This window comes from Lycium ferocissimum, chromosome 8 (assembly GCF_029784015.1).
Source record: "Lycium ferocissimum isolate CSIRO_LF1 chromosome 8, AGI_CSIRO_Lferr_CH_V1, whole genome shotgun sequence".
Classification (NCBI taxonomy): Eukaryota; Viridiplantae; Streptophyta; class Magnoliopsida; order Solanales; family Solanaceae; genus Lycium; species Lycium ferocissimum.
This window is the reverse complement of record NC_081349.1, coordinates 19526030-19549789: the sequence shown is the minus strand read 5'-3', so window position 1 is coordinate 19549789 and position 23760 is coordinate 19526030. Positions and strand designations below refer to the sequence as shown.

The following is a 23760-nucleotide window of genomic DNA, read 5'->3' as shown; positions in this document are numbered from 1 at the left end:
CAACTTGTGCGCGCGCACCTTAGCTATTCCATTAGATACCTGCTAGCTCCAACTAGCACAGGTGTCGGATAATTCTGTCCTTCGAGGTTCAATCCGATTTTTATGTTTGCTTATCAACTTTATCATCGAATAGTGTGATGGTGCTTGCTTAGAAAACACTAGCCCATCAGAAAAACTAGTTACAAGCATTTTGCCATACTCGACACGAAAAGTGAAAGAACCCAGACAAACCAAGGATAGGACTAGAGAGAGATACATGGACACAAATATTTACTCCATGAACTTGAGCTCCGCTTACAATACATTCTTTTCAACTGGGAGTTCAGCATTTTCAAAGATCACAACTTAATTAAATTGTGCACTCCTTTCCGTTTTGCCAGTTCATCCAACGACAAATGGGAAGGGGCCAACAAAATATATTCATAGCTCGAGAGAAAAAGAAAAGAATGGTAGAAACAGATAACTGCCAATCCAATAATACTAAGTTTTGCCGTTTGGTTTTGGTGAGTTCTGAGGAAACTGATGATGATATGGAGAAGCATGCGAACCATTTGGAATTGAAAGACTTCTAGGATGTTGTTGTCCATTCCTCCCGAACGATCCTTGTGTTCTAACTCCATTTTTAGTACTTGGACTCGATCCAACTCGGTCTGCTTGCATTGTCTGAAAATAGTAAGATGAGCTGGCCATGTCTTTAAGATTTGGTAAAGGCTTCAAAGCTTCAACCACTTCACTCATCATAGGCCTAACTTTGGGATCACGGCTAAGGCAGCGAGCAGCCAGCTGTGCCGCTTTCTGAGCACCTTTTATAGAAAAATGGCCTTCAAGTCTAGGATCTACCAATCTGTAAAACCTTCTTCTTTCACCAAGATGAGGTCGTGCCCATTCAACAAGGTTGTGTTCACCATTTGGTCGATTCTTGTCCATCGATCTCCTACCTGTTATCATTTCAAGTAGAACTACACCAAAACTGTAGACGTCGCTCTTTGACGTTAGATGTCCTGAGAGAAATAAGCACGACAAAAATTACAATCAGTAAGAGGTACTCAGCCATCTTATGAAAGTTTTAGGGTGTGTTTGGGACGGAGGAAAACATTTTCTTTGGCTACTCCAAATGATTTGGATAACATTTTCTCTAGGAAAACAAGTTCCTTAGAAATAAGGAAAATGACTTCCCTAGTGAGAGTAGTGAAAACAAGTTTCATAAGTGGCCTTCGAAGTTCATTGTCTCCTCCACACCCTCCAATGCCTCTAACCCCCCCCCCCTCTCAAAAAAACCCCTTGACCACCCAAATCCCCACCCCATAGTGTTTTCCTATATTACATATAAATGCTCTTGGGATAATATTTTTTGCCTACATACCAAACACTAGAAAATAAGTAAGAAAACCACTCTTTTTCCAAGAAAACATTTTCCTTCATACCAAACACACCCTTAGTCAACAAACATCAAACACACTGATAATTCTTCAACTGTGATTCAGGTTATGGAGTTGGACACAGGTAGTCAAAAGCAAGAAAACCAGGATAAAAATGATTTGCTGTTCCGAGTAGAATAGTCTCTTACTAGGTTAGACTTGTAGTGACACATTCAAATTGATAAAATTGAGTCAAACATATGAGTAACTATTGTAGGATTTATGAGAACGACCAAGATCTAAACCCTACCTGTCATCACATACTCAGGAGCTGCATAACCATATGTTCCCATGACACGAGTGGAAACATGTGTCTTGTCACCCTCGGGACCATCTTTGGCAAGGCCAAAATCAGAAAGTTTGGCATTGTAATCCTGAGAGGGAGTGTATTTTAGAAAAAAAAAAAAATCGAAAGGGAAAGGTCTTTCTTGTTTCCAATGTATTGAAACATACCGCATCTAGTAGAATGTTCGATGTTTTGAAATCACGGTATATTACTAGTCTCTCTGCTTCCTCATGAAGAAAAGCAAGACCTTTTGCAGCACCCAGAGCTATCTTCATGCGGATAGACCAAGGAAGAGGCATTGATCCTGCACATAGATACTTTATTAGCAGAGAATACGATGAACATAAAGATTTTCTGCAGAAAGTACGATATACTAACATAAAGATTTGCACTGAATTTTCACGAGACCATATCATTACATTCAGACTGCCATCTTTAACTAAGGGAAATAAAGTAAAATTCTAAGAGCCATCATCTTTTGGTTAATCCAACAAAGATGCTCAAACAGAAACCTGGAAATATAAGTATGATATCATCTATCTTCCCCGTAAAACACCATCCCCTCCCCACAATTTCACTTTTTCCTTTCCAACCCAATTAGATTAATGGATGAACCAATTCCATCTAGAAAAAGCTCCTGCACTGCATCTCAAAAGAAAGGTACTTACAATACTAGTATCTAACAATGATCAAGAAATTTTAGCAAGATAATAGGAAACACAAAATTTGTGTATGTTCCATTTAGAAAGTACCCCATTTTAGTGGTCCAGCAGGTAGCAAGACAACACTTTATTTCTATGCTATATCAACTTAGTTGTTCTAGTGTTTTGAGCTTAGTCCAAGCCTACCGATCAAAGTATTCAAGTTTGCTATCTCTTCTTTCTTCAATTGCTATGTTCCCCACTGGGATCATTAATTTCTTGAATCAAACATCACCCATCATAAAAACCTCACTCAAAATACAAGATCTCATTTATCCCTTGATCCCAGTTGTTACTTATCTCCTCCCTCTTTGCTCCCTATCTGTAGCTGGCCCTTTCTCTCCATTTCAAGCTCAGCCACCACAGTCCACAGCCCTGCCTCCACATGTCCCTCAAACTAGGTCTCGTAACTGCCTCTCTTCTCTCTCATTCTCACCCACTCTTGCTCATCTATAATATATCTCACAGCCATCCACCATCAGCCACGACGTCTAAGCTCAAATCCTTACTTTTAAGTTAGCTTGTCTTTAGCTTGATTTGTCAGCAGTTACAAGAATCAGCAGCAACAAACAAAGTTCCGCTAGATAAGAAAAGGACAATAGATAATGACCATAGAAATTTTGACATTGAGTGGGAAAAAGGATAATATATACACTTATTCTTTGATTGCTAGTGTTTTGGTATTAAAAGAAATAGGTAGAGATTCCAGTGTCAGGTTTGTCATTTTAATGGTTGATGTTTCAGTGATTGCTTATGTTCTTTGGGTACTTATATTGTTTTGATTTATTAGAAATCAAAGTTCTGGTGCAGTACGCATCAGGAGTAGCAAAGAAACAAGCTGGCTAGACTCCGGCTGAAGCTCAGGTTTACAAAAGCGAGAAGCAAAACTTGAATCTTGAACTTGTAGGCTCAGTTACTCCCAAGTTCAAGCTCGAGGTTGGTCCTCTAGCTACGCTGAGCTAGCATAACCTTTATGTAAAATTGATCTTGTGACCAATATGTCACTAAGTTCGAGCCGTAGAACTGAAACACATATCAAAGGAGGAAACTTAAGTGCATCTCACTATTTTTACATTATTTATACTTTGTTTGCAGGCAGTTAATACTCTTTTTGCAACACATTTGACTAGACACACAGCAAAAATGTTTTTAAGGGAAAATGGAAAACAAGAGTAAGAGCAGCACAATCACTTCAAACCACTCTAGGATCCTAATCCCGTGAGGGTTTAGAAGACTTGATTGTATCCCAAAATGGAAGACTGTGCTACCTTTGGGCTAATTAACTTAAGAGGGATGACCATCATCAAGAGCATGTAAGTGAAACAACTATATCCATCCTCCAGAAGGCAGCATATATCAGCTAGCTAAAAGAATTAATGGTTCCCTTTGGTGGGTCATGGGTACAAAATAAACTAGAGAGTGAATATTTCTACAAACGTGTTATACTACATGAAAAGCACATCTCTTTTGGGCATATGACTAGATTTAAGGGGTCTTACCTGTTTGAAGGTGATCATAGGAGGCGATGACAATAGTGAGAAATAGCATCAGATGGCAGTCCGGTACCTTTGATATATTCATTGTATCCTCAAAGACATTATTCTTTGCACTTGTTCTAATCCCAGAAGTGCAAAATGTACTTTCTAGTAAAAGATTTTCTACCAACTTATGGAACCAAGCACTAGAAAACAGGAAATATCTTCAATCAAGCTTATACGTCCTACCAAATGTGTAATGATCTAATTCCCGCATCAATGGTTGCCTTGATAATGTGGAGACTGGAGAGCCTCAAATACCATTTGAACTTCAGAATTTACAAGGTTTAATTGAATTACATTTATCGTAGTAGATTTTCTATTAACGGATTAAATTTGTCAAATCCTACAATAGCTACAGAGCTTAAAGAGAATCAAGTTCTATTCCACAGGTAGAGACCTTATGGGACTAAAGCAATGCTAACAAAAGATACCAGCAATACACGTTAATAGTTGGTGTTTCCACTTACCCTTGCAAGATTAGCTAGTGCATTCCCAAAAAAACAAAAAGGGGGGGGGGCTAAGTAATATGGACAACACATATTTCCAATAGATACTATCAATGTCTTTTTCAAAGATTGATCACTAGTAAATAATTCAAGAATACAAAAAAGCAGAGTCAGTTACATACTCCTGAACAGATGGTTTTCCAAGCTTCCTCGAGGCATAAATTCATACACTAACAACCTCTGATCATCTTCAATGCAGTAACCAATCAGTTTCACCAAATTAGGATGAACAAGATCACCCAGGAAATTCACTTCAGCCTGCAATATTGGACAACACTTAATAAAAAACCAAAACTGAAAAAGAAGACATAAAAATACAGAAATATGATTCCATAAAGAAATTAAGAGAGCAGCAAACCAGCCATTCTTTATGACCCTGAAGTCCATCATGATTTAGAGTTTTCACAGCAACAGTAAGCCCTGTCCCTGGTTTAACAGGCGCTGTCCCATTCTCTTCGATCCACCCTTTGAAGACACAACCAAAACCCCCTTCACCAAGAAGGGACTCTGGTCTGAAGTTTCTTGTTGCCATTTTCAAATCGTTGAATGCGAACTTTCGAAGCCGAGAAGAAACTTTTAGTTCTTCTTCAAGTTTGGACATGGATGAATTACTTTCCGCATTACTAGTAGTTGTAGATGAGATAATTGGAGCAACGGGTTGGTCTTTGCTTGTGTCATTTGTAGATTTACTTTCTGCAGAAAGAACGATGCAAGAAGTTAGAACATAGGTAGATAATCTTCAAAGAAAGACAAGTTATACTACACAAGTTTCTGCTTACAATAAGTGTTGAAATGATTCTAAACAATCAAGCAAAATGCATACAGGATGCAGTATTCGCATAAGATAATAAGAGCTACAATCGCTACCCGTGGCACAAAGTCATATCACAAAGAATAAGGATAGGACAGTATATAAAAGAACCCAGTATTGTTTCCTTTCTTCCTACAGATAGGTGATTGCTAATTAAGTGGCTCTTTCAATTTCACATTATACAAGCTAATTCTTAATTTTTAGCTACTACATTAGACCCTCTACATGCAAACCTGAAAGTAAGGAAAACCCCAACCAATGACAGGAATAAGCTGCTTCGTTACATCAACATTTTAATGCAAATACGAACGTTATCACCCCTAACAGAAAATATCCCTTTGCAACGGGAGGTTTGAGAGAAGTTCCCATGTTTTACTCTAGAAAGGCCTCTAGGAATTTTCCAGATTCAGTGGTCCATCTTAAAACTCTTTACAGTGCCCCATTATTACCCTTTTGAGTTAACATCATCAACTACCCATTATTACCCTTTTGAGTTAACATCATCAACTACTACCTTTTGAGTTAACATCATCAACTACTACCAGTACAAGAAAGATGTGCAAGCCAACTTTTTAACTCAATTTATCAACTAATGATTACACAGTAACTGACTTACCACAAGGCATTTCACTAGATAAAACCATGAGACTAACACTTCAATAACCAAAACATCAATAACCAAAACACTAAGACATCTTAGTCTACTTGGAAAATATGAACAATCATAAGACATGCACTTGGTACTAAGACAACTTTCTTCAAAGAATCCAAAGAAAAGAAGGCAATTACAACTTCAAATCACAACATTTTTTCATGCAACTTTCATCAAAGTGAGTGAAGAGAGTTACCACAGTGAGTACTGATACCACTGATGGAACTATCAACTTTAGATCTCGAAGAAATACAGCTACCAATAAACCACAACTTAGTCCAACATCCAGTAGTCTCCTCATCAGCAACAACTTCTTTCTTCTCCTTTTCCTTCTTCTTCCCCTTTGATGATTTCTCTACATCCCAAGACTCCCCCTTTACTACACCATCACCACTTAATCCCATATTTTGCAATATCCCTAAAATCAAACTCAAATATCATGAAAACCCCACCAAGAACCCAACTTTACCCTCCCACCCACCTTCATCAACCCCTAAAAATGTCAACTTTTTTCTAACCTGTATCTTAAAATCACCAAAAAAACACTAAAATCAAACAAAGAACCAAAACCCCAGTTCCTTAAATCACCTCATCCACCTCCTCAACCCCTAAAAATGTCAACTTTACACTAACCTATACCTTAAAATCACCCAAAAACCCTTAAATCAAACAAATAATCAAACCCCACTTCCCTAAATAACCCAAAAAAGGAAATACACAAATTTCCAAAAAATAAAAAATCCAACTTTTTCAAGAACCCCAAGAAGAAGAAAAGCAAAAAAAGAAAAAAAAAATAACTCAGACCCAACTGATAAAATCAAGTAAATATGACATTCAAAGACTGAAAAAAAGAGCTAAACTTTGATTTCAGATCACATGCTTTTTTCTTGACCTTCCAAATAATAAAAAAACAGAAGTTAGCAAGCACCAAACACTGTGCAAAGCAAAGCTGGAAATCACATAAATATCCCACTTAACAAAAAAAAGTGCAAACCCCAAAAATGTTTGTTCCCTCAAAAGATATTGAAATCCTAACAAAAGACTCAAATATGCTGAGTGCTGACCAGTTCTTGGCTTCTCACAATAGGAAAAAGTTAAAAAGGAAAAAAAAAGAAAATGATATTTTTATATATTTCACCACAGTATATTTATATCTAATATGGAATATATGTTTGTGTGGGGTATATAATAAAAGCTGATTATTAATAATTGGAAAATGAAAAAGTTAAGGCTTGATACATGAGCCCGTTTGGAACTTATGGCTTTCGACTTATTTTTGTTATTTTTATTTAAAAATAAGTATTTAAAAATATTTTTTTATGTTACTCGAATACAATAAAAATGTTTAAAAGCACCTAAGTAAGTCAATCCAAATACGCTCATTGTCACCGTCTTAAACTTGTCAGGTTATGTCATTTAGACATTCAAACTAAACTCTGTTGCAATGGAACATCACAACTCTTAATAAAGTGTTGCAGTAGACACTTTCAATTTGAACCTTAACTTTTTTTGCATGTGTTTTTTAATCCAATTAGGTAGTTAAGTTAATCACATAAAATATATCATCTTTTTTAATTATACGCATTTATCTTAATAAGCCGTAAAATCTCAGGCATTTTATGTTTGAGTTTGACGCTTATAATTAAAAGGAAATGATATTATTTTGTATGGTTAACTTAATTACCTAATAGATAAATGAAAACACACACAATTGCTTTTCAAATTTGAACCAAAAATATTAATTGGGTTGAGATGTTCAATTGAAATATTATTTATTCGAGTGTTTAAATAAAATATCCTGACAAGTTTAAGGAATGCTCATATGTTAAGCCTTTAATAATTTAAAAATGAAAAGGTTAAATTAAATATATTATATAATTAAAACATATGAATAATCGGCGCTCTTTGCCTTTTTCTTTCTTTCAATAGAATCGAAGACCAAGAAAAGCAAATCAGAGAGCTGCCCGAAAAAATGCGGTCAGGGATGTTGAGCTGCCCGAAATGCCCATGTGGAAGTTGACGGTATTTAAGGAGCATTTGGAATGAGATGAATTGTTTTTCTATTAAAAAATATTTACCGTGAAAAGCATCTTATCTTTAAAAAATATTTGTTTGATTATTTTTTGTAATTGGCAGGAGTTAAAGACGTGTAACATAGAATATTGGCACTTTACCACATGAAAGATAATATATGGAAATTAAAAATACAATTTACTTAGATCTGATACATGCATTGAATTGTATTAATTTATTATAATTAAGTTTTAATTAATTGCGATAACAATATATTTGTTTATAATAGACATATAAACAGACATACTACTTTGATCATATACCGAGTCTAAATAAATGTTTTTAATGAATATATTGCTATTAATTTTTACGTTTCAAATATAAATAATAATGCTAAAGTAAATAGTGTGAAATAAGAATTGTGATGTTAGCACAGATAAATGATGTATGTTTCATAAGTAAGAATTTTGGATTTCTCCGTGAAAAGTTAAAAGCTTAATACATCGACGGGCCCTCAAATCTGCTAGCAAATTTCGATTAGACATTCAAACTATAATTTATTTTAATTGAGCACCTGAACACATGATAAAATATTCTTATTAGACACTTATCGATTTAAATTTTGAAATTTTCACGTAGGTCGTAGAGAAGTTAACCACTTAAAATATGTCACTTCCTTTAATTATACGAATTAGTCTCAATAAACCATAAAATTGCAGGCATGTTCTAATTGAGAATGGTGTGTATAATTAAAAGAGATCATGTATTTGAAGTGATTAACTTATCTACGTAATGTGTATTTGAAATTGTGTCTAATAGGAACACTTTATTATGTATTCAGGTGCTCAATTGAACAGTCCGTAATTCGAGTGTTTAAATAAAATTTACTGACAAATTAAGGGGTTGTCGAGATATTAAGCCATTAGAAGTAGATAAATGGGGAAAATGTTTTGATCAAGCACACATATTTTTTGAAAAAAATATCAAAACGCTAGTTGAAAAATAAAGATGATCCTAGTGGTAATTCAGGTAATTCACATGCCAGTTCGAGAAGTGGGAAGTGGGAAATGTTGGGCAGCTATTGGGCAGGAGAGAGAATGTGACGGTGCGGGACCCACTGATGACGTGTCAGTCTAGGTGCTATATATATATTTTTTTTAATATTTAGTTTAAATTTGTTTTTGTGATAATTTTCCTTTCTGAAAGTATATACTTACATCTGAAGAATGTGATTATTTATTCTTATACCCCTCAAAAAGATTGTTTTGGAGATAATTCTAGCAAATGGTATAGACAATTTCTTCACGTCAAGCATGATATTTTTTTAAAAAAATTATAAAATGATGATTTTTTTTTTATAAACTATGGGTCAAATTTACATTTTAAAAAAATTGAAATCACAATTTGTAATTTGAAATCCTTCTTTTTGGAGAACTTAGAATTAAAATCATGATTTGAAATTAAAGTTGAAGTTTTGTCACTTTTATGCAGATTTCATAAACAAACGTTTGATTCAAATCAAAACTTGAAATTGCGGTCCTAAATCCTATAGCCAAAAGCCTACTTGGTTTCAATTTGTTTGTGTGATAATTTTCCTTTTTAGGATTTTTAAAGTACATTACATCTGAAGACTTTGATTATTTTTTATTCTTATACACCTGCAAAAAGATTTGTTTGGAGATATCGTACCTCTCCAATCTCTCAATATTACTCGGTTGATTAGCAAGCCTATTATATTAGATCACATAATATAGTAAATCCTGTTTAGTTTGATTTTTTTCCTCTTATTTAAATGATCCTTGATTAATTTATTTTCTCAATCACACATCATGTTTGAGTATTGATAAAAAAAAAACTAATTTAAGGTCTAATGACTAGTTATTCCTATTACTTAATGAAACTAATTATCTTAACCAATTCATAGCTCACAATATCATTCTCATTATAAGAATGAATAGTACTATTACATGGTCACTTATCAGTTAAAAGGGGGGAAAGAAAAAAAGAAAGAGGAAGAAATAGGTTATTTGAAATTTTACCGTTTATTATTTCAAGTTTCAAGATGTATTATCTCCCTTAGCAAATTAAGTTCAAATACCATTTCTTGTAAGTTGTAACCAGTATATATATTCGAATGAAATGGGTTCAATGAATTGGATATGATAATTTATAGAGTCGATTCTTGTTCATTTGGAGTTGAAGTGTAAATAATGATTATTATTGCATATTAGTAAAAACCAAATTGCAATGAGTAATAATATTGAGAAAGGGTACATAAAATTCACTAGGGCAATCTTTTATATTTTGTCATACTACTTACTTTTTCTACCATTTCTTTTCCCGTGCCCTCCTCTTGTAATGAAGGTCTCGTTTTAAACACTTTTATATTTTCTTGAATATCTTATTTAAAAGATAATTCAGATCTATTAGCCTATATTCAAAATAAGTGGCTAATTGTGCCAAAAAATGGGTAAAGGTCAAAGAAATATGAAGCAATTATCTTGTAGATAGTAACCAAATTCCAAAGGTACCGTGTTGGATGAAATCTCCCCAACTCATCAAACATTATTTATATACATGATTTCGCCTTAGTTCAAACTTTAAACATTGGGATATTATTAGCATATAAAAGTAGCGGCCGGTTTAGAATAATCAGTATTCTAATATTTGTAAAGAGTAATTTCCAGTATTTAAACTTGAAATGAAATAATGAAATACTTACCCAGAGGTGTATTCTAGTGAAATACTAGTTCCCTATTCACAAATCTGTGGTTTGCACAATTTCTTTTCTCAAAGAAAAGCTCATGTTTAAACAAATTAAAACTTGATCTACATTTAAAAAAGTGTTTTTCAACTTTAACTTCGATAGCATTTGGTGATTAGTACAAAAAGGATATTATGGGGTCGGTATATATTTAACCTTGACATTTATGCGGAACAAACCATTTTAGGTTTAATAAAAAATACTCTTTGCGCTGAGTGATAAAGATGGTAAAGAGACGTAGGCAAGTGAAATCAAAATCGGTGAACTGTGACATGCAATCATGGCAAATCGGTATAACCTCATGGTGATGTTATTTTCAACCTAGCTCTCTAATTTTATTAGATTACTCATAAATCATACCGTATTGTCATTATAAATCATATTATATTGTCATGACAAATCGATAGGTGTGCCGTTTGATCACTCTCAAATCATACCGTATCACCACAACTATATATATATAGATATATATTGTGAAACACACAGGCTTATATTGCAAGGGCAAATATGCTATTTACTTTGCCCATAAAATAAAATATACCTATTATTGCAAAATATTAAAAAAATGAGGACAAATATTAAATAGCAATCTCGCATGGACTCGCTGAATAATTTCTACAGTAATGTTCTCTACTTCATCAACTCAAATACGCATCTAAATCCCTACATAACTCATCTTTCAACAAATTCAAAGCATTAGCTAAGTAGTCAAGATTCTATAATATAAAATCATTAACCTTAGGTCAATGTTAGTACAAGTACCTCATGAGCCTCAAAAGGGTGTCTACAAATAAGGATAATTTAAGAAAAGAAAAAAGAAAGTTATCCTAAAGTAAGAGAAAATGAGAAGCAAATCAAAACAAGAAGACCTTTTTTAATGAGTGACATGTATAGCCACTTCAAATTCTTATTTGCTTTTATTTATCTCACACACTTGACACATACTTCTATCATTTTAATGGTGCGGCTAATTGTCAACTCTTTTGTTCCCATTACTTTTGTCTTAGTTTCAAACAGTAATCTCAACAATAACCTAACATTATTGACAACTTCATTTATGTTTGATGTGATCTGGCCTTCTAGTTGTCAACAACATAGAGGAAATTAATGCTTTGTGAATACAATAATTTAGTTGTAAATTTTCATGGATATATCTGCAACAAGGTTTAGTCAGAGATGATGTTGTAATCCATAATTTGCAGCAGTGCTATATGTAAACATTATTTAGCGCCCACTAGTTACAGTATTTTAAAAAGTTAAAATGGGAAAAAGATTATAGATTATTCGTTCAAGATTGTATGAAATTCAAAAGAAAAAATGCAAGAGAAATTAGTTTAAGTATCAATACAGAAGATATGTTTAGTTAACAACATTGATTTATTAGGTACAAGTTATTATCCATATATAAATGAAAATTTATGAAAAAAGTATTATGGGTGTACAACGTACACATCCTAAAGCGTAAAGCCTGAATCAAGAAATGTGCTTTCCTTATTGCTTGCTACACAAACTGAGTACCATGCAGGCCTAGGGGCGAAGCCATAGTGATAATTATGAATTCGGTAAAATTCAGTAACTTTGATTCTTTTATTAAAAAATTATTTGGTGTGTATAAGTAATTTATCAAGAACCCAAAAAGTAAAAATAATTATAATCTAGAATCAATAAACTAAAAATCTTGTCTTCGCCTCGGATAGCATGAGGTTAGAAGTTAAAGCAGGTTATTATAATAGAAACGTGGCTAGAATAATTACTACAATTTTACATGGACAAGGAACCAACAAAAGACCTAATAGCTTGTTTGGCCAAATTTATTTTTCCCCCAAAAGTACTTATTTCAAAAAAAGTGAGGTGTTTGGGCAAGCTTTTGGGAGAAAATAAGTGCTTTTGAGGAGTAGCAGAAGTAGTTTTTCAGAAGCTAAAAAAATAGCTTTTGCCCAAAAGCACTTTTTTGAAAAGTATTTTTGAAAAAAATACAATTAGAAGCATTTTTTAAAAGCTTGGCCAAACACTAATTGCTGCTTAAAAGTACTTTTTAAATTAATTGGTCAAACACAAACTGCTTTGAGCTAAAAGTACTTTTCTAAAAAGTATTTTTTTAAATAAGCTGTTTTTAGAACAAATAAAACAGGCTATAAATTTTCTTTGCAAATTCAAAGGTTGTTTCTGTTACGCACGTAAAATGTGACTCCAGTCTTGACATGACTTAAGTAGGTAAGTGCTTATCTACCACTGTACTTTTGGCTCAATTAACTCTTCTTCAAATTATTATATTTTTACCATAAGAAATTTGGGAAACTAGAGTGAATGTTAAAATGTTCTCTATGTCGGAAAACAAGGGAAGGGAAGGGTAGGGATCTTAGTAGCCAGTTGATTGGCTACCTGAACTTTCATCTTTTTGGTGAGTGTTCGAATCCCCACGTTGTAATCTCCTTTCCCTATTTAAAAAAAAAAAAAGGAAGGGAAGGGAAGGGAAAACTGGCCAAGTTTCATGAAACTAGAATTATTTTATTTTATTTTATTTCGTCAATTTTTTTATTATCCGTGGAAACAATCATTGCCGTCAGAGTGGGTTGCATTTATTACACCACTTGGAGTGCAACCCTTCCCCAAATCCTGTGTGAATGTGTGATGCAAAACGGATCGCAAGAGAAGGAGATCCATGGGGAAACAGTAAAGTTGTCTCCTTGTGACTTATAAAGTTATGGGTTCTAATGTTGCGGTCAGAGTAGGCTACATATATCACACCCCGGGGATGCAACCACTCTCCAAATCCTACTTTGAATGCAGGATGTAAAACGGATCGCAAGAAAAGGGGATCCTTGGAGCAACAGTAGAGTTGTCTTCTTGTGACCTATAAGGTTACGGGGTTCGAGTCATGATATCAACTGTGATATTGCAGTTAGAATAAATTGCTTAAATTACATCCCTTGGACACAACCCTTCGTGCACTAAGGTGCCTTTTTCAAGGCTTTAGTGAAAAAAAATTGACTTTGCACAAATTTGTGACCGTTTTTTATGACCAAAATTATTCTGAGACGACAGGAAAGATGGATGGACTCCAGCCCTGAACAAATTGGCCTACGACATATGCGGCCCCAAATAAGGTGTTTTTTATTAATTTCTGTAAGGAGGATTTGGAGGGTGGGAGTAGCATAGGATAAAGTCCCCTAAATTTATTAGGCTTTACGTGTCTTCGTAGAAAGCTTGTAGTTCAACAATAAACATTATAGTAAAAGAGATAATGCTTATCTAGCTTTGCTTTTGTTTGGTGTATTTGTATTGGAGAAGAAAATGCTTGACCACCTTTTCTTTTGTTTGGTGTGTGCGCGCGCGCGCTGGCGGGGGAGGGGTCACCATGAAATACTTAAAATTATTCAACATTCAACGAACTAAAATAATATAATTCCCTTCGAGGATTCCATCAAAAAAAGAAGAATTACACTACCACGGAAAGGGGTGGTATGATGATTGAAATATACAACCACGACAACAACATACCCCGTGTAATCTCACAAGTGAGGTCTGAGATTGAAATATCTTCACTCTTAATCATAAATCTCGGGTTCAAGATCTAGCAATAGAAAACTTCTCGATAGAGAGCGTTTTAACTAGAGTGAACCTATCAGTTACAGCGGGAGTCCAGATTAGTCTGTGTAAATGAATTTCGAATACTGGATAGTTGAACCGATAAAAAAAAAAATCTTATTAGGACCAGTTGGTTGTGTGAAATGGCAAGAGCAGCAACACCAGATACACTTCACGTAGATCAAAGAACAAATTTAAAATAATAAATTGCACACCCAAAAAACAGAGTAAGAAATCTCCAAGAATCCGAAATGACCTGACCGTCCTGATCAACTTTTGGAACATAACAATTATAGACAAACTTAATAGTTCTTTTTGCTTTTCACTTTTTCCCCAGGTGGGTGCTTCAAATTGAACATAACATCATCTACAATAAGGTACAGTCACAATCCCTTCGCGTAATCCATTCTCCTTTAGTTCGTCAATCACATGCCATTCCTAAAGGCTAGCATATTATAAATCTACACAAAATCATCACACCAAAGGGACTCCTCAAATTTACATCCCGCCCGCGTATCATCTACGTATGACAATAGCACTATGAGTATCTCTCTGTCCACTTACCGACATCTGAAACCTGTAAATAGTCACCTCAGATAATCCCAGTGGAAATGCTTGAAGTTGCATTAATCTTCAACGACTGTTCAGGAACATATGTCACACCTGCCAATTCAGAGTTTTTGTATCAGTAAATTCATTCTCTTACATTGACTTTCAACTTGCTCTGGACTCAAATGATCATCATAAAGAAAATCAACAAGCAATATCCACAAGATGAAAAAACATATAATAAAACATACAATAGAACATTTTCGCAGAATGTTTGGAAAAACCATAGACACATGTACCATTGAAAGGGGTCAATCATCCTTTCCTCATAAATTACATCACTAGTTCGGAAATGCACCCCGGTTCATAAAAGATAACACAATAAATCTAACTATAGCAAGGGTTAACTCTGCTTTATGCAGTCTACCCAACAGAAATGGTGCAAATAGAAGAATGAAAGAGACAGATTGCGATAATTAATGAAGGCAGCTTGAAAATGCCTATACACCGCATGGATAGCAGGTGAAGATAAAATCCAACGAAAAATAAAAGGCTGCAGACTCGATAACTAGAACATGCCCCTAGAGCATAGTCCCATTTGATGCTGGAATGCCTGTAGAGATTTGGAGAATAGAGGATATCCTCAAATTGGAACACCCCGAGACTGAGAAAAGTAAGAAAGATAAATAAAGAGAGGGATCAGATTAAAGCAGTATTTATTTTTTCCTTATTTGTTTCTTTATAAAAAATATATGGTCACTAATTTGGATCTTAAAGCAGGGTAAGATTGCATATTTACAGTTCATTTTCCACCAGAAATAGGAGCAAAATTGTAGCTCGATAAGTTCTAATTTTCATCCAACCAAATACGGTCTTTTTCCATTTTTATGCACATAGAAGAGTATTACTGACATGTCATCCAATCCTCTGTTTTCCCTTCACAAACAAAATATGGAAAAGAACTTCTCTTCTCCTTTCTTCCCTACTTTATTTTCCTCTTAACTGATCCCATCTCTGTTCTTCAATTCAACCAACCCAATAAAATTGCCAAGGCGCGTAATTCACACCCTGCGCTAATTTTTGAAAAAATAATTCAAGAGTGGGACGAAGGAACCAAAAAAAAATATTATTAAACTTCCTGGTATTTCTCATATCAAGTGAAAATGCTTAACAAAAAGCCCATCCATTTCCAAACCTTTGCAAAACCCAGCATTACCAGGATGGACCTTTGAATTCATAATTCACAAGGTATTGAGGAGGTTAGGCATTAAAAACCCCTCTCCACCATTCATGCAATTATTCTCAAGGATACCCATATAGAGGCAGATGCCAAATGCCGCTACCTCAACAGATATTTCAACAAAAGAAGAGGCAACATATTTAGAACTTCGAGCTCTGTTAATACATATCTGGGCAGGGGTTGACGCCAAATCCTCGGAATCTCAATGTGGATATTTAAATAAACAAAAGGTAGGAAACAAGTTTAACAAATTGAGCTCAGCTAATACCTTTCTCCTTCACATCAATCTGTAAAGAATCAAGCGTGATTATACCATCCGTCAGGGGAAGTACTTCAAGTTTGATAGTTGCTGTAGATTGAGCGGGCACACATCTGAAGAAACCAAGAAGGGGAGTAAGCTTAAACTCGAAATGAGAAATAAAGAAAATTTACGAATAAATGCTTACCCTAAGGGAACTCTGCTCTGCAACCATAGATGTGTACAGCCTAAATCGCCACTTGGAAGCACATCAGGTATGGGAGTGGCCCTCTCACTAAATGAAACTGATTGAGAAAGATTATTCCGTTCCGGTACTTGATTTACTGATACCAAGCTATTGCTCTGAGCAGCACTAATTTGCTTATCAATACTCACCCTCCCTGCAAAATCAGAAGAACCAATGAAGGGACTCATTGGTGATGTCGGTGAAGTACTCAATGACACCACAGAAGGTGGGGAAGTAAAGGAAGCTGGTGCAAGCACTGTCATTGTCAGATCTTGTGACGTCAGGTTTGATGCCTGTAAAGTCAAGACCTGCCAAATTGAATAATATAAGATAAACCTTCATCTTGATAAGTAAAAACACATGTATTCTCATATCATGTACAACCTGCACTGGAAGCTGAGCACCTCCTTCAAAAGATCCGAGGGTTTGTTTTGTCATTTCAGATGCAACAGAGATCATAAGGTCCCTAGAAATTCGTGGTCTCCAGCTTGTTGGCTGCTTGAAGAATAACTTTGATTCTACAAGTATCCACAGAAGATCCGAGAACTTAAAAAGTGTAAAAACCCATAAATATTTTTCAGATACATGTACCTAAAAAGAATTCGTTTTTTTCGATTAATACTTAGAAACAGTTCCTACCTGTGTAATTGCATCGACATGATACCAGAACTGCATATTTATCAGTAGCTGACCCAATATTTCTTTCCTCAATATTGGAGAAATGGTTCCATGTTGATGATGCACTTCTAGAATGTACTCGTGAAGATCGAAAAGTTTTTCCACTATGACCATTGGAACTCTTCAAGATGGGATTGACTGGTCTGAGAATGAAAGAGTGTTCTTCACCTCTCCTGCAAAGGGCACATTGCAATTACTCTCTTCGGACTTACAATCCAGCATTATAACAATTACAACAAAATTTAGGCCAACGCTGGAATTGAAGCTAGCAATAAAAATAATAGCCTTAAAGCCTGTTTCACCAAGCTGCCAAAAACTGCTTATTTTTAGCACTTTTGTCAAAATAGCTTTTCAAAGAACTACTTTTGGAGAAAAGCAGTTTGTGTTTAACCAATTCGTTTGAGAAGTGCTTTTTAGGTATTTGATAAGCAGGTTCTGTTAAGCCAATCTTTTTTAAAAGTGTTTTTGACTGTCAAATTACAAAAAAGAAAAGTATCAAGGTTCATTTTATAATTAGGATTACTTAAACAGAGAGATAATTTTAAGTATTCATTATGAAAGACTTTAATTAAGTTTCTATGTTTAGTTAATTAAAATATAAAACACTAAAATAAAAAAATACATCATAAAGGGAGAAACAACTCATATTTATAGTTGAAAGACTATACCAAAGAGGAAGAGGAGAAGGAGAAGAGAGATAGAAAAAAAAAACCATGATAGAAGCCAAAAAGAGAAAAAAAGAAAAAGAGAAAAGAGTTTGTATTCATTCAAAAAATAGATGTGTTAGATTAATGAGAGAGTTTTGCCAAAATATTTATGAAAAGGATATTTTCTCCTTGAAAAAAATTAATTTTCTACTTCAGCTTCTTGGGAAAAGGATATTTTTTCCTTGAAAAAATTAATTTTCTACTTCAGCTTCTTGGGAAAAGCAAAAAATTGTAGCTTCTTCCCAACAACAGAAAAACTGCTTAAGCTGCTGCTCGAAAGCACTTCAAATCTCAGAAAAAGTGCTCTTAGCCTCCAAGAAGCTTGGCCAAACAGAGTACTAATTTACAAACACCTAACTGGTGATTAGTGGCCCTCTGTTTGAGTCAGCACACTAGCACTATTCAGAATGGTTAGATAAAGTAGATAAACACTTATTAAATAAAGATAAAGAAGTTAAACAGGAGAGAACCTGAGGGCCAAATTTGGCAAACCATAGTCCTCCCCAGCTTCAATACATGCAATTGGTAATGATAATGGAGGCCCACTTTTTGAAGCTTCTTCAAAAATGATTGTTACAGCATCTATGTAGACAACAATGTCAGGTGCATGTGCTGGACAGACATTCTGCAAAAGAATACTGTTAATCGTTTAGACATGCCCAAGCCATAAGTTACATTAAATTCCTAGCTGCATACCTATATCCAATAACAGGTTTCAATATGATAAACTATGAAAGAGTTAATGAAGTTACTCAGACTAAGGAATAAAACCCACCTTGATCTGGACACACAGGAGATCATCTGTATTGCAGTCAGCAGCAAAAGAAGTAATTTCTACTGGTTGAATTATTTCAATTTTCCTCCTCCATCTCCTTCCAGGAATGAAAATACCTTCTAAACCACAGCGAACCGAAAATCTTTCTGGCTCAAGAGATACACCTCTAAAAGATAAAAGCCCTTCACTCCCAGTCTTTTCACTCTTCACTGACCTTTGAAATGAAAAACGATCCCAATCTTCTGGACTAAAACTTGGTCCAGTAGTGGAGGTCGTCGTAACAGATGGAGGTGGTGCACTATTTGGCGGAAGTGAAGACATGGAGTAACTTCTAAAGTTACCAAAAGAAAAGAGCTGTGATCCAGAAGATCCAGATAAGGTGGGCTTTGTGGATGTACTACGAATGCTCGCACTAGAACTTAATTGAGGCGGGGATAAAGGTCGTGCTGAAGGGGGAATAGAATTATCTATAGGAAGTAGCCATTTCAACAGTTCACCACAGGGATCCTGCTTTGCATAAGTCAAATTCTCCTCATTCAAAGATGACAAACTTCTCTCTTGATACTTCTCAAATTGAAGAATTTCAAGCACAGGATCTCTCACAAACTCGATACCGACATTTACTTGTAAAAGTACCTGCATCCTTCCGGACAAGAAAATTGTACCTACATCAGTTGTTCTCCAGGAAAAACTAGAAAGGCATACCCAATAAGTAATGCAATTAAAAGTCTATAAGCATCAGAAAGAGCAAGAAAAGATGAACTGTTTTTCATACTCTGATTTAAATGTTCACACCACTAAAACAATACTTGTCTAAGATCCGTAGTTATGATTGTCTTCAATGGAATTTATATAGATCGAATAAGGAGAAAATCAAAAAAGGGAAGAGATCTGTAGAATCCACTTGTCACCCTGCACTACATTGAACAGTAAAATCATTCTTCTAGAAGAAACACAAAAGAACCCATCATAGCCTGGAGAGAACATTCACAGTTTCCCAGAATTTTTACATCACCAACACAGAAACCCAAATTTTGCTAGCCATACAATTCAGCACCACAACAACCTTCTCCTGGACCCTGATACTGCTCTCAAGAAAAATACTCTAAATCCCTTATTACTCCTCCCAGATCCCCTTTCCAAACAACCTCCATCCCTGTGGACAAGCTTATGTATGACACCTGACCACCATCTCCACATCTAAGCTTTTGTTTTGACAGGACGACAACAAATTTTTGCCACTTTTGAAAACTCAAGCTGAATATGGTTTCCTTCGACCTCATCAATCCTCTTTGTCACAGTTGACATTTCGCACAATCAAGAAACTATGTTTCTTTTAGAGCTGCTAGACATATTCTAAGTAACAGGAAACAGGTTCATGCAGGGATAAGTTCAATATAAAAACAGAAACATGACAGCAGATACCAAAGTCAACACTATGAAACAAACAAGATGCCTTAGTACAATTTGAGTAAAAGATGATGGCATGTGGATTTCTGTAGATATTTCACTAGAGATTGGGTGTAACAGCCAACACTGAAATTTTTGCGGAACATACCACTATATCTCCATTTGGAAGGGCACAACACTTGACAGCATTTCTTGCCACTCCACCAGAGGTTCTAGCATCAAAATTTCCCTTATCAGTGGAAGCACTCAAAGATAGATTCTTATTAAGTGTCTTTACTGTTTCTGAACGATCTGCTCCAATCATATCAGAGACTTCCTCCGTAGCTTTTCTTTTTGACCACAGAGGCTCATCAGACTCGGCAATTCGAGCGAAAAAGTGAGAACTGTTAAACCTTTGTACTAGTGATTCAGTTTGTCTTTTGTAATCTTCCAATCTCAACAGATTTTCACCAGCAGAAACCTCCTTTTCGGTATTAATCTTTGCATTACCATTCTCACTCCCACTACTATCATCCACTGCTCCTCCAGGGGAAACAGACCCCGAATTACTCCCTGTGTTACCATTTTGTTTCTGGTTGCTTTGTCCAATACCATTTTTATGCATGACCGCCGCAACTTTAAAAGGTGTAATAATTTCTGTATCCTGCTTATAGGCTGAGAGGCATGCAAGTATATGGACCTGTTCACCTATAATTGATGAAAGTTTAGAAATAAATAAGACGGGAAACCTGAAAAAGGTGGAAGATGATACAAAAAGAGGGGAGAGGAGGCAACAAGAAGAAAAGGAGATTAGTAGTAGCTACCAGGTATAACAAAGAAGCGGTCCATTGAGCATATGGAAGATATATCTGGTGCCTCACTCCAGTTATCAGGAAGCTTATCTGGAAAGGCACGTCGAGACTTGGTAATTAGTTCATTGAGATAATTTGGAATTACAGGATAAACAGTTTGAACATCAAAAACTATTTTTTGAAGCAAAAAAGCAGTTAATACAGAAAAATCAAGCACAACTTAGATTTCATCAAAGACATAACAAAGTATTCCGTAAATATATTAGCTTTCAGAAGATGAAGAGAGCAACAATATTATGTGAAAAAAGATATAGACGGATTCTGGACTCTTTGATTTCCTTCTGGACACCCAAGTTTGAATAGTATCAGTGATTACAGAAAAAGTAGAGATGAAATAGAAGACAACAGAAGTACCCTTCGTGATGCAACTCTTAAGTGTTGTTCCTGAATTAACACTTTTAAATTTAAGATGCTCGACCAATGGAAATTGCCAAAATACTTACAGCAGATTATGATCCAAAGCTATAAAATATGATAATGATGGGACTTAGAATAAAGGAAGCTACTCTACCCTGCATCACCAGAACTAAAGCGAAGATCTACAAAAAAAAAAAAAATTACAAATGATAGTCTTCAATTTAAACGAGGGCAAAAGATGCTAACATTTCCAAGCACTGGATTCAGACTTCCATGAGTAACTTACTAAATGGAACCAATAGCAAATAGCTGGGAAGGACACTAGGCAGGCTATCATCAGGTATAAATGATTGCCATCTGCCTCCCTCTTAGAAAAACTCCCGATCATTGGTGAATATAAGAGTTGTATTATCCAATTGTCCACCGAGATGAGAATATCTTTACAAGTGTCCTTTTTCTCCTACAAAGAATGGACAATCTTTCCATAATAACTATGGTAATCTAAAGTTTAAAATCGCTATCGAGCCAGTAGAATGCCCACAAGAAAGACTCAGACAACAGGATTGTAGACTAACTCCTAACAAAATTCTTTGTTACGACTTGAGGTAGAAGGACATTATTATGAAATTAGGCATAAAGGTACTATCCCAATCTGTACTGGAGATTTTTTGGCAATAAAACTTTAAACTTTATAGATGAAAGACTCCAGAGAGTCTCACAACTCATCCAGACAGTGAGTACTAGGAGTCCACACAGTTAAGGAAATAGAAATTTCCTGTCGATGTTGCACAAACTCTCACTCCGCAGGAAACCAATTCAAGTTACTCTCCCTTTCTGACAACTAATGCATACAGCCACGTGCTATGTATCAATATAGGACAAGACATGTGATGCAGCATATCTTATAGGTATTGAGCATACAGATACAAATACCATACATCAAACACAAGGGGCAGAAAACAAAAATGAAGAAAATACACTTTCAGAGCAAAAGAGAAAAGGAAGGATGTTACCCTTTGGGATAGTTATCCATCCTTCATCCTCTTTAACATCAATGTGGTTGGCAGCAGCAAATTGAGAGTTGGTTTTCTCATTTATGTCGGCAAGATCGTCGTCGTCCTCATTCCCATATTCATGACCCTCACCGTGGCGTTTCTCACTCTCTGTAAAAGGTTCTTCAGCAATAAGGCCCTCCAAAGTAGTACTTGGTTTGGGAGCATGATTTGGCTCGGATTGAACTTCACGAGCAGGTGAATGCTCGGAAGCTGCAGTCTGATTAGACCTCAGCATCAGGAAGTTCATGATTTCCCCTGCAAAAATAAAATCTTAGCTTTCACTATCTAAACTTACTCCTTTTAACCAAAGACAGAAATGAAGGTTAAAATGGAGCAAGTCCAATTAATTTTCTATGCACAAAACAGAGTTCCACTGAGGCATTGGATGCTACATCAACCTCTGCTCAAGGCATTGCAATTATGACTATATGCTTGTAACAAACTAATTAAATTCTAACAAGCTGATAAAATAACCGTAGATTTCGTGTTACAACTACATTCAACTAGTAATAAACATAGAGAAGTGTCAAGGCAGTAAAACTAGAAAATGAGAATAATAAGTAGTACATTCAAGTAATATCATTAGTAAATAACACAAATAAATACAGTAAAGCTAGAAAAATGACACCAAAAAGTAAGAGAAATAGAAAAAGTATTGGATCATTATCGAGTGAAAATCGTGTTTGTGGTTGGAAGGAAGGACTACATTATTCAAGTAATAAACATTAGTAAAACAGTAGAGATAAATTCGAAGACAGTAAAAACTAATCGGAAAAATACCTGATCGGAAAAGAGAGTAGAGAGGTTGCGATCGGCTTTGGATCTGTGTGTGTCACAACTCAGATTTATTATTCAAACTATGACCACTTGTTTCAATTGTATGTATTAACAATCACAATACCTAAACTTACTAGTACAAACTTTTGTTCATTCACTTACAATTGATCTCCCCTCTTTTGACCACAAATCACAAATTAAACCCTTTCAATAAACATTTTTAATTATTAATCTAAAACAATAATAATATGCAACAGCTCTTCCTTTTTTTTTTTTTTTTTGCTAGCTAAACAATATGCACAGCTTCAATCACGATATATATTGAAAGAAATAAAAAAAAAATGGGTGAAAAAGAATGCGTAAAATGTAGATGAAACTCAATATGCGAAAATACTTATTTAAAAATATCACACGTCATGCTCTTTCACGAAAAAATATTTACAAAATAATAAGTGTATATATATATATAGTATACTTTCGAGATATAAATTAAGATATTAAATATTGTATATAATAGTGTGATTCAAATTTTCTTATTATTATGACTGCTGCAATTAATTTTGCTTCATTATTTATTTTCCTTTATTTTGATAGGCGAT

The 23760-nt window shown here is 34.9% G+C and overlaps 2 protein-coding genes across 2 annotated transcripts; both read right to left on the bottom strand.

Moving 5' to 3' along the window:
* Window positions 1-253: 253 nt before the first annotated feature.
* LOC132067471 (serine/threonine-protein kinase PBL34-like) lies at window positions 254-7023 on the bottom strand. Its single transcript, XM_059460726.1, has 6 exons — window positions 6109-7023; window positions 4808-5142; window positions 4572-4707; window positions 1872-2008; window positions 1669-1792; window positions 254-1001 (listed from the first exon to the last, which is right to left on the bottom strand). Exons 1-6 carry the CDS (start codon window positions 6314-6316, stop codon window positions 481-483), a joined length of 1461 nt encoding a protein of 486 aa, XP_059316709.1. The 5' UTR covers window positions 6317-7023; the 3' UTR covers window positions 254-480.
* Window positions 7024-14596: 7573 nt separating this feature from the next.
* On the bottom strand, window positions 14597-22663 carry LOC132067470 (uncharacterized). The gene is made up of 10 exons (XM_059460725.1): window positions 22343-22663; window positions 20925-21002; window positions 20270-20808; window positions 18712-19347; window positions 18407-18561; window positions 17191-17402; window positions 16936-17069; window positions 16513-16859; window positions 16335-16438; window positions 14597-14940 (listed from the first exon to the last, which is right to left on the bottom strand). Exons 1-10 carry the CDS (start codon window positions 22629-22631, stop codon window positions 14870-14872), a joined length of 2565 nt encoding a protein of 854 aa, XP_059316708.1. The 5' UTR covers window positions 22632-22663; the 3' UTR covers window positions 14597-14869.
* Between the last annotated feature and the right edge of the window lie 1097 nt (window positions 22664-23760).

What these genes read in the sequence shown, in the direction of transcription:
- LOC132067470 (XM_059460725.1), bottom strand. Translation starts at nt 22,631, where the DNA reads ATGAACTTCCTGATGCTGAGGTCTAATCAGACTGCAGCTTCCGAGCAT. An exon ending in CCGCTTCTTTGTTATACCTG is followed by an intron (nt 20,809 to 20,924) that starts GTAGCTACTACT and finishes CATCAATTATAG; the next exon opens with GTGAACAGGTCCATATACTT. An exon ending in TTCCAAATGGAGATATAGTG is followed by an intron (nt 19,348 to 20,269) that starts GTATGTTCCGCA and finishes GGAAGGATGCAG; the next exon opens with GTACTTTTACAAGTAAATGT.
- LOC132067471 (XM_059460726.1), bottom strand. Translation starts at nt 6,316, where the DNA reads ATGGGATTAAGTGGTGATGGTGTAGTAAAGGGGGAGTCTTGGGATGTA. An exon ending in TGGTATCAGTACTCACTGTG is followed by an intron (nt 5,143 to 6,108) that starts GTAACTCTCTTC and finishes TTCTTTCTGCAG; the next exon opens with AAAGTAAATCTACAAATGAC. An exon ending in TCCTGAGTATGTGATGACAG is followed by an intron (nt 1,002 to 1,668) that starts GTAGGGTTTAGA and finishes TATTTCTCTCAG; the next exon opens with GACATCTAACGTCAAAGAGC.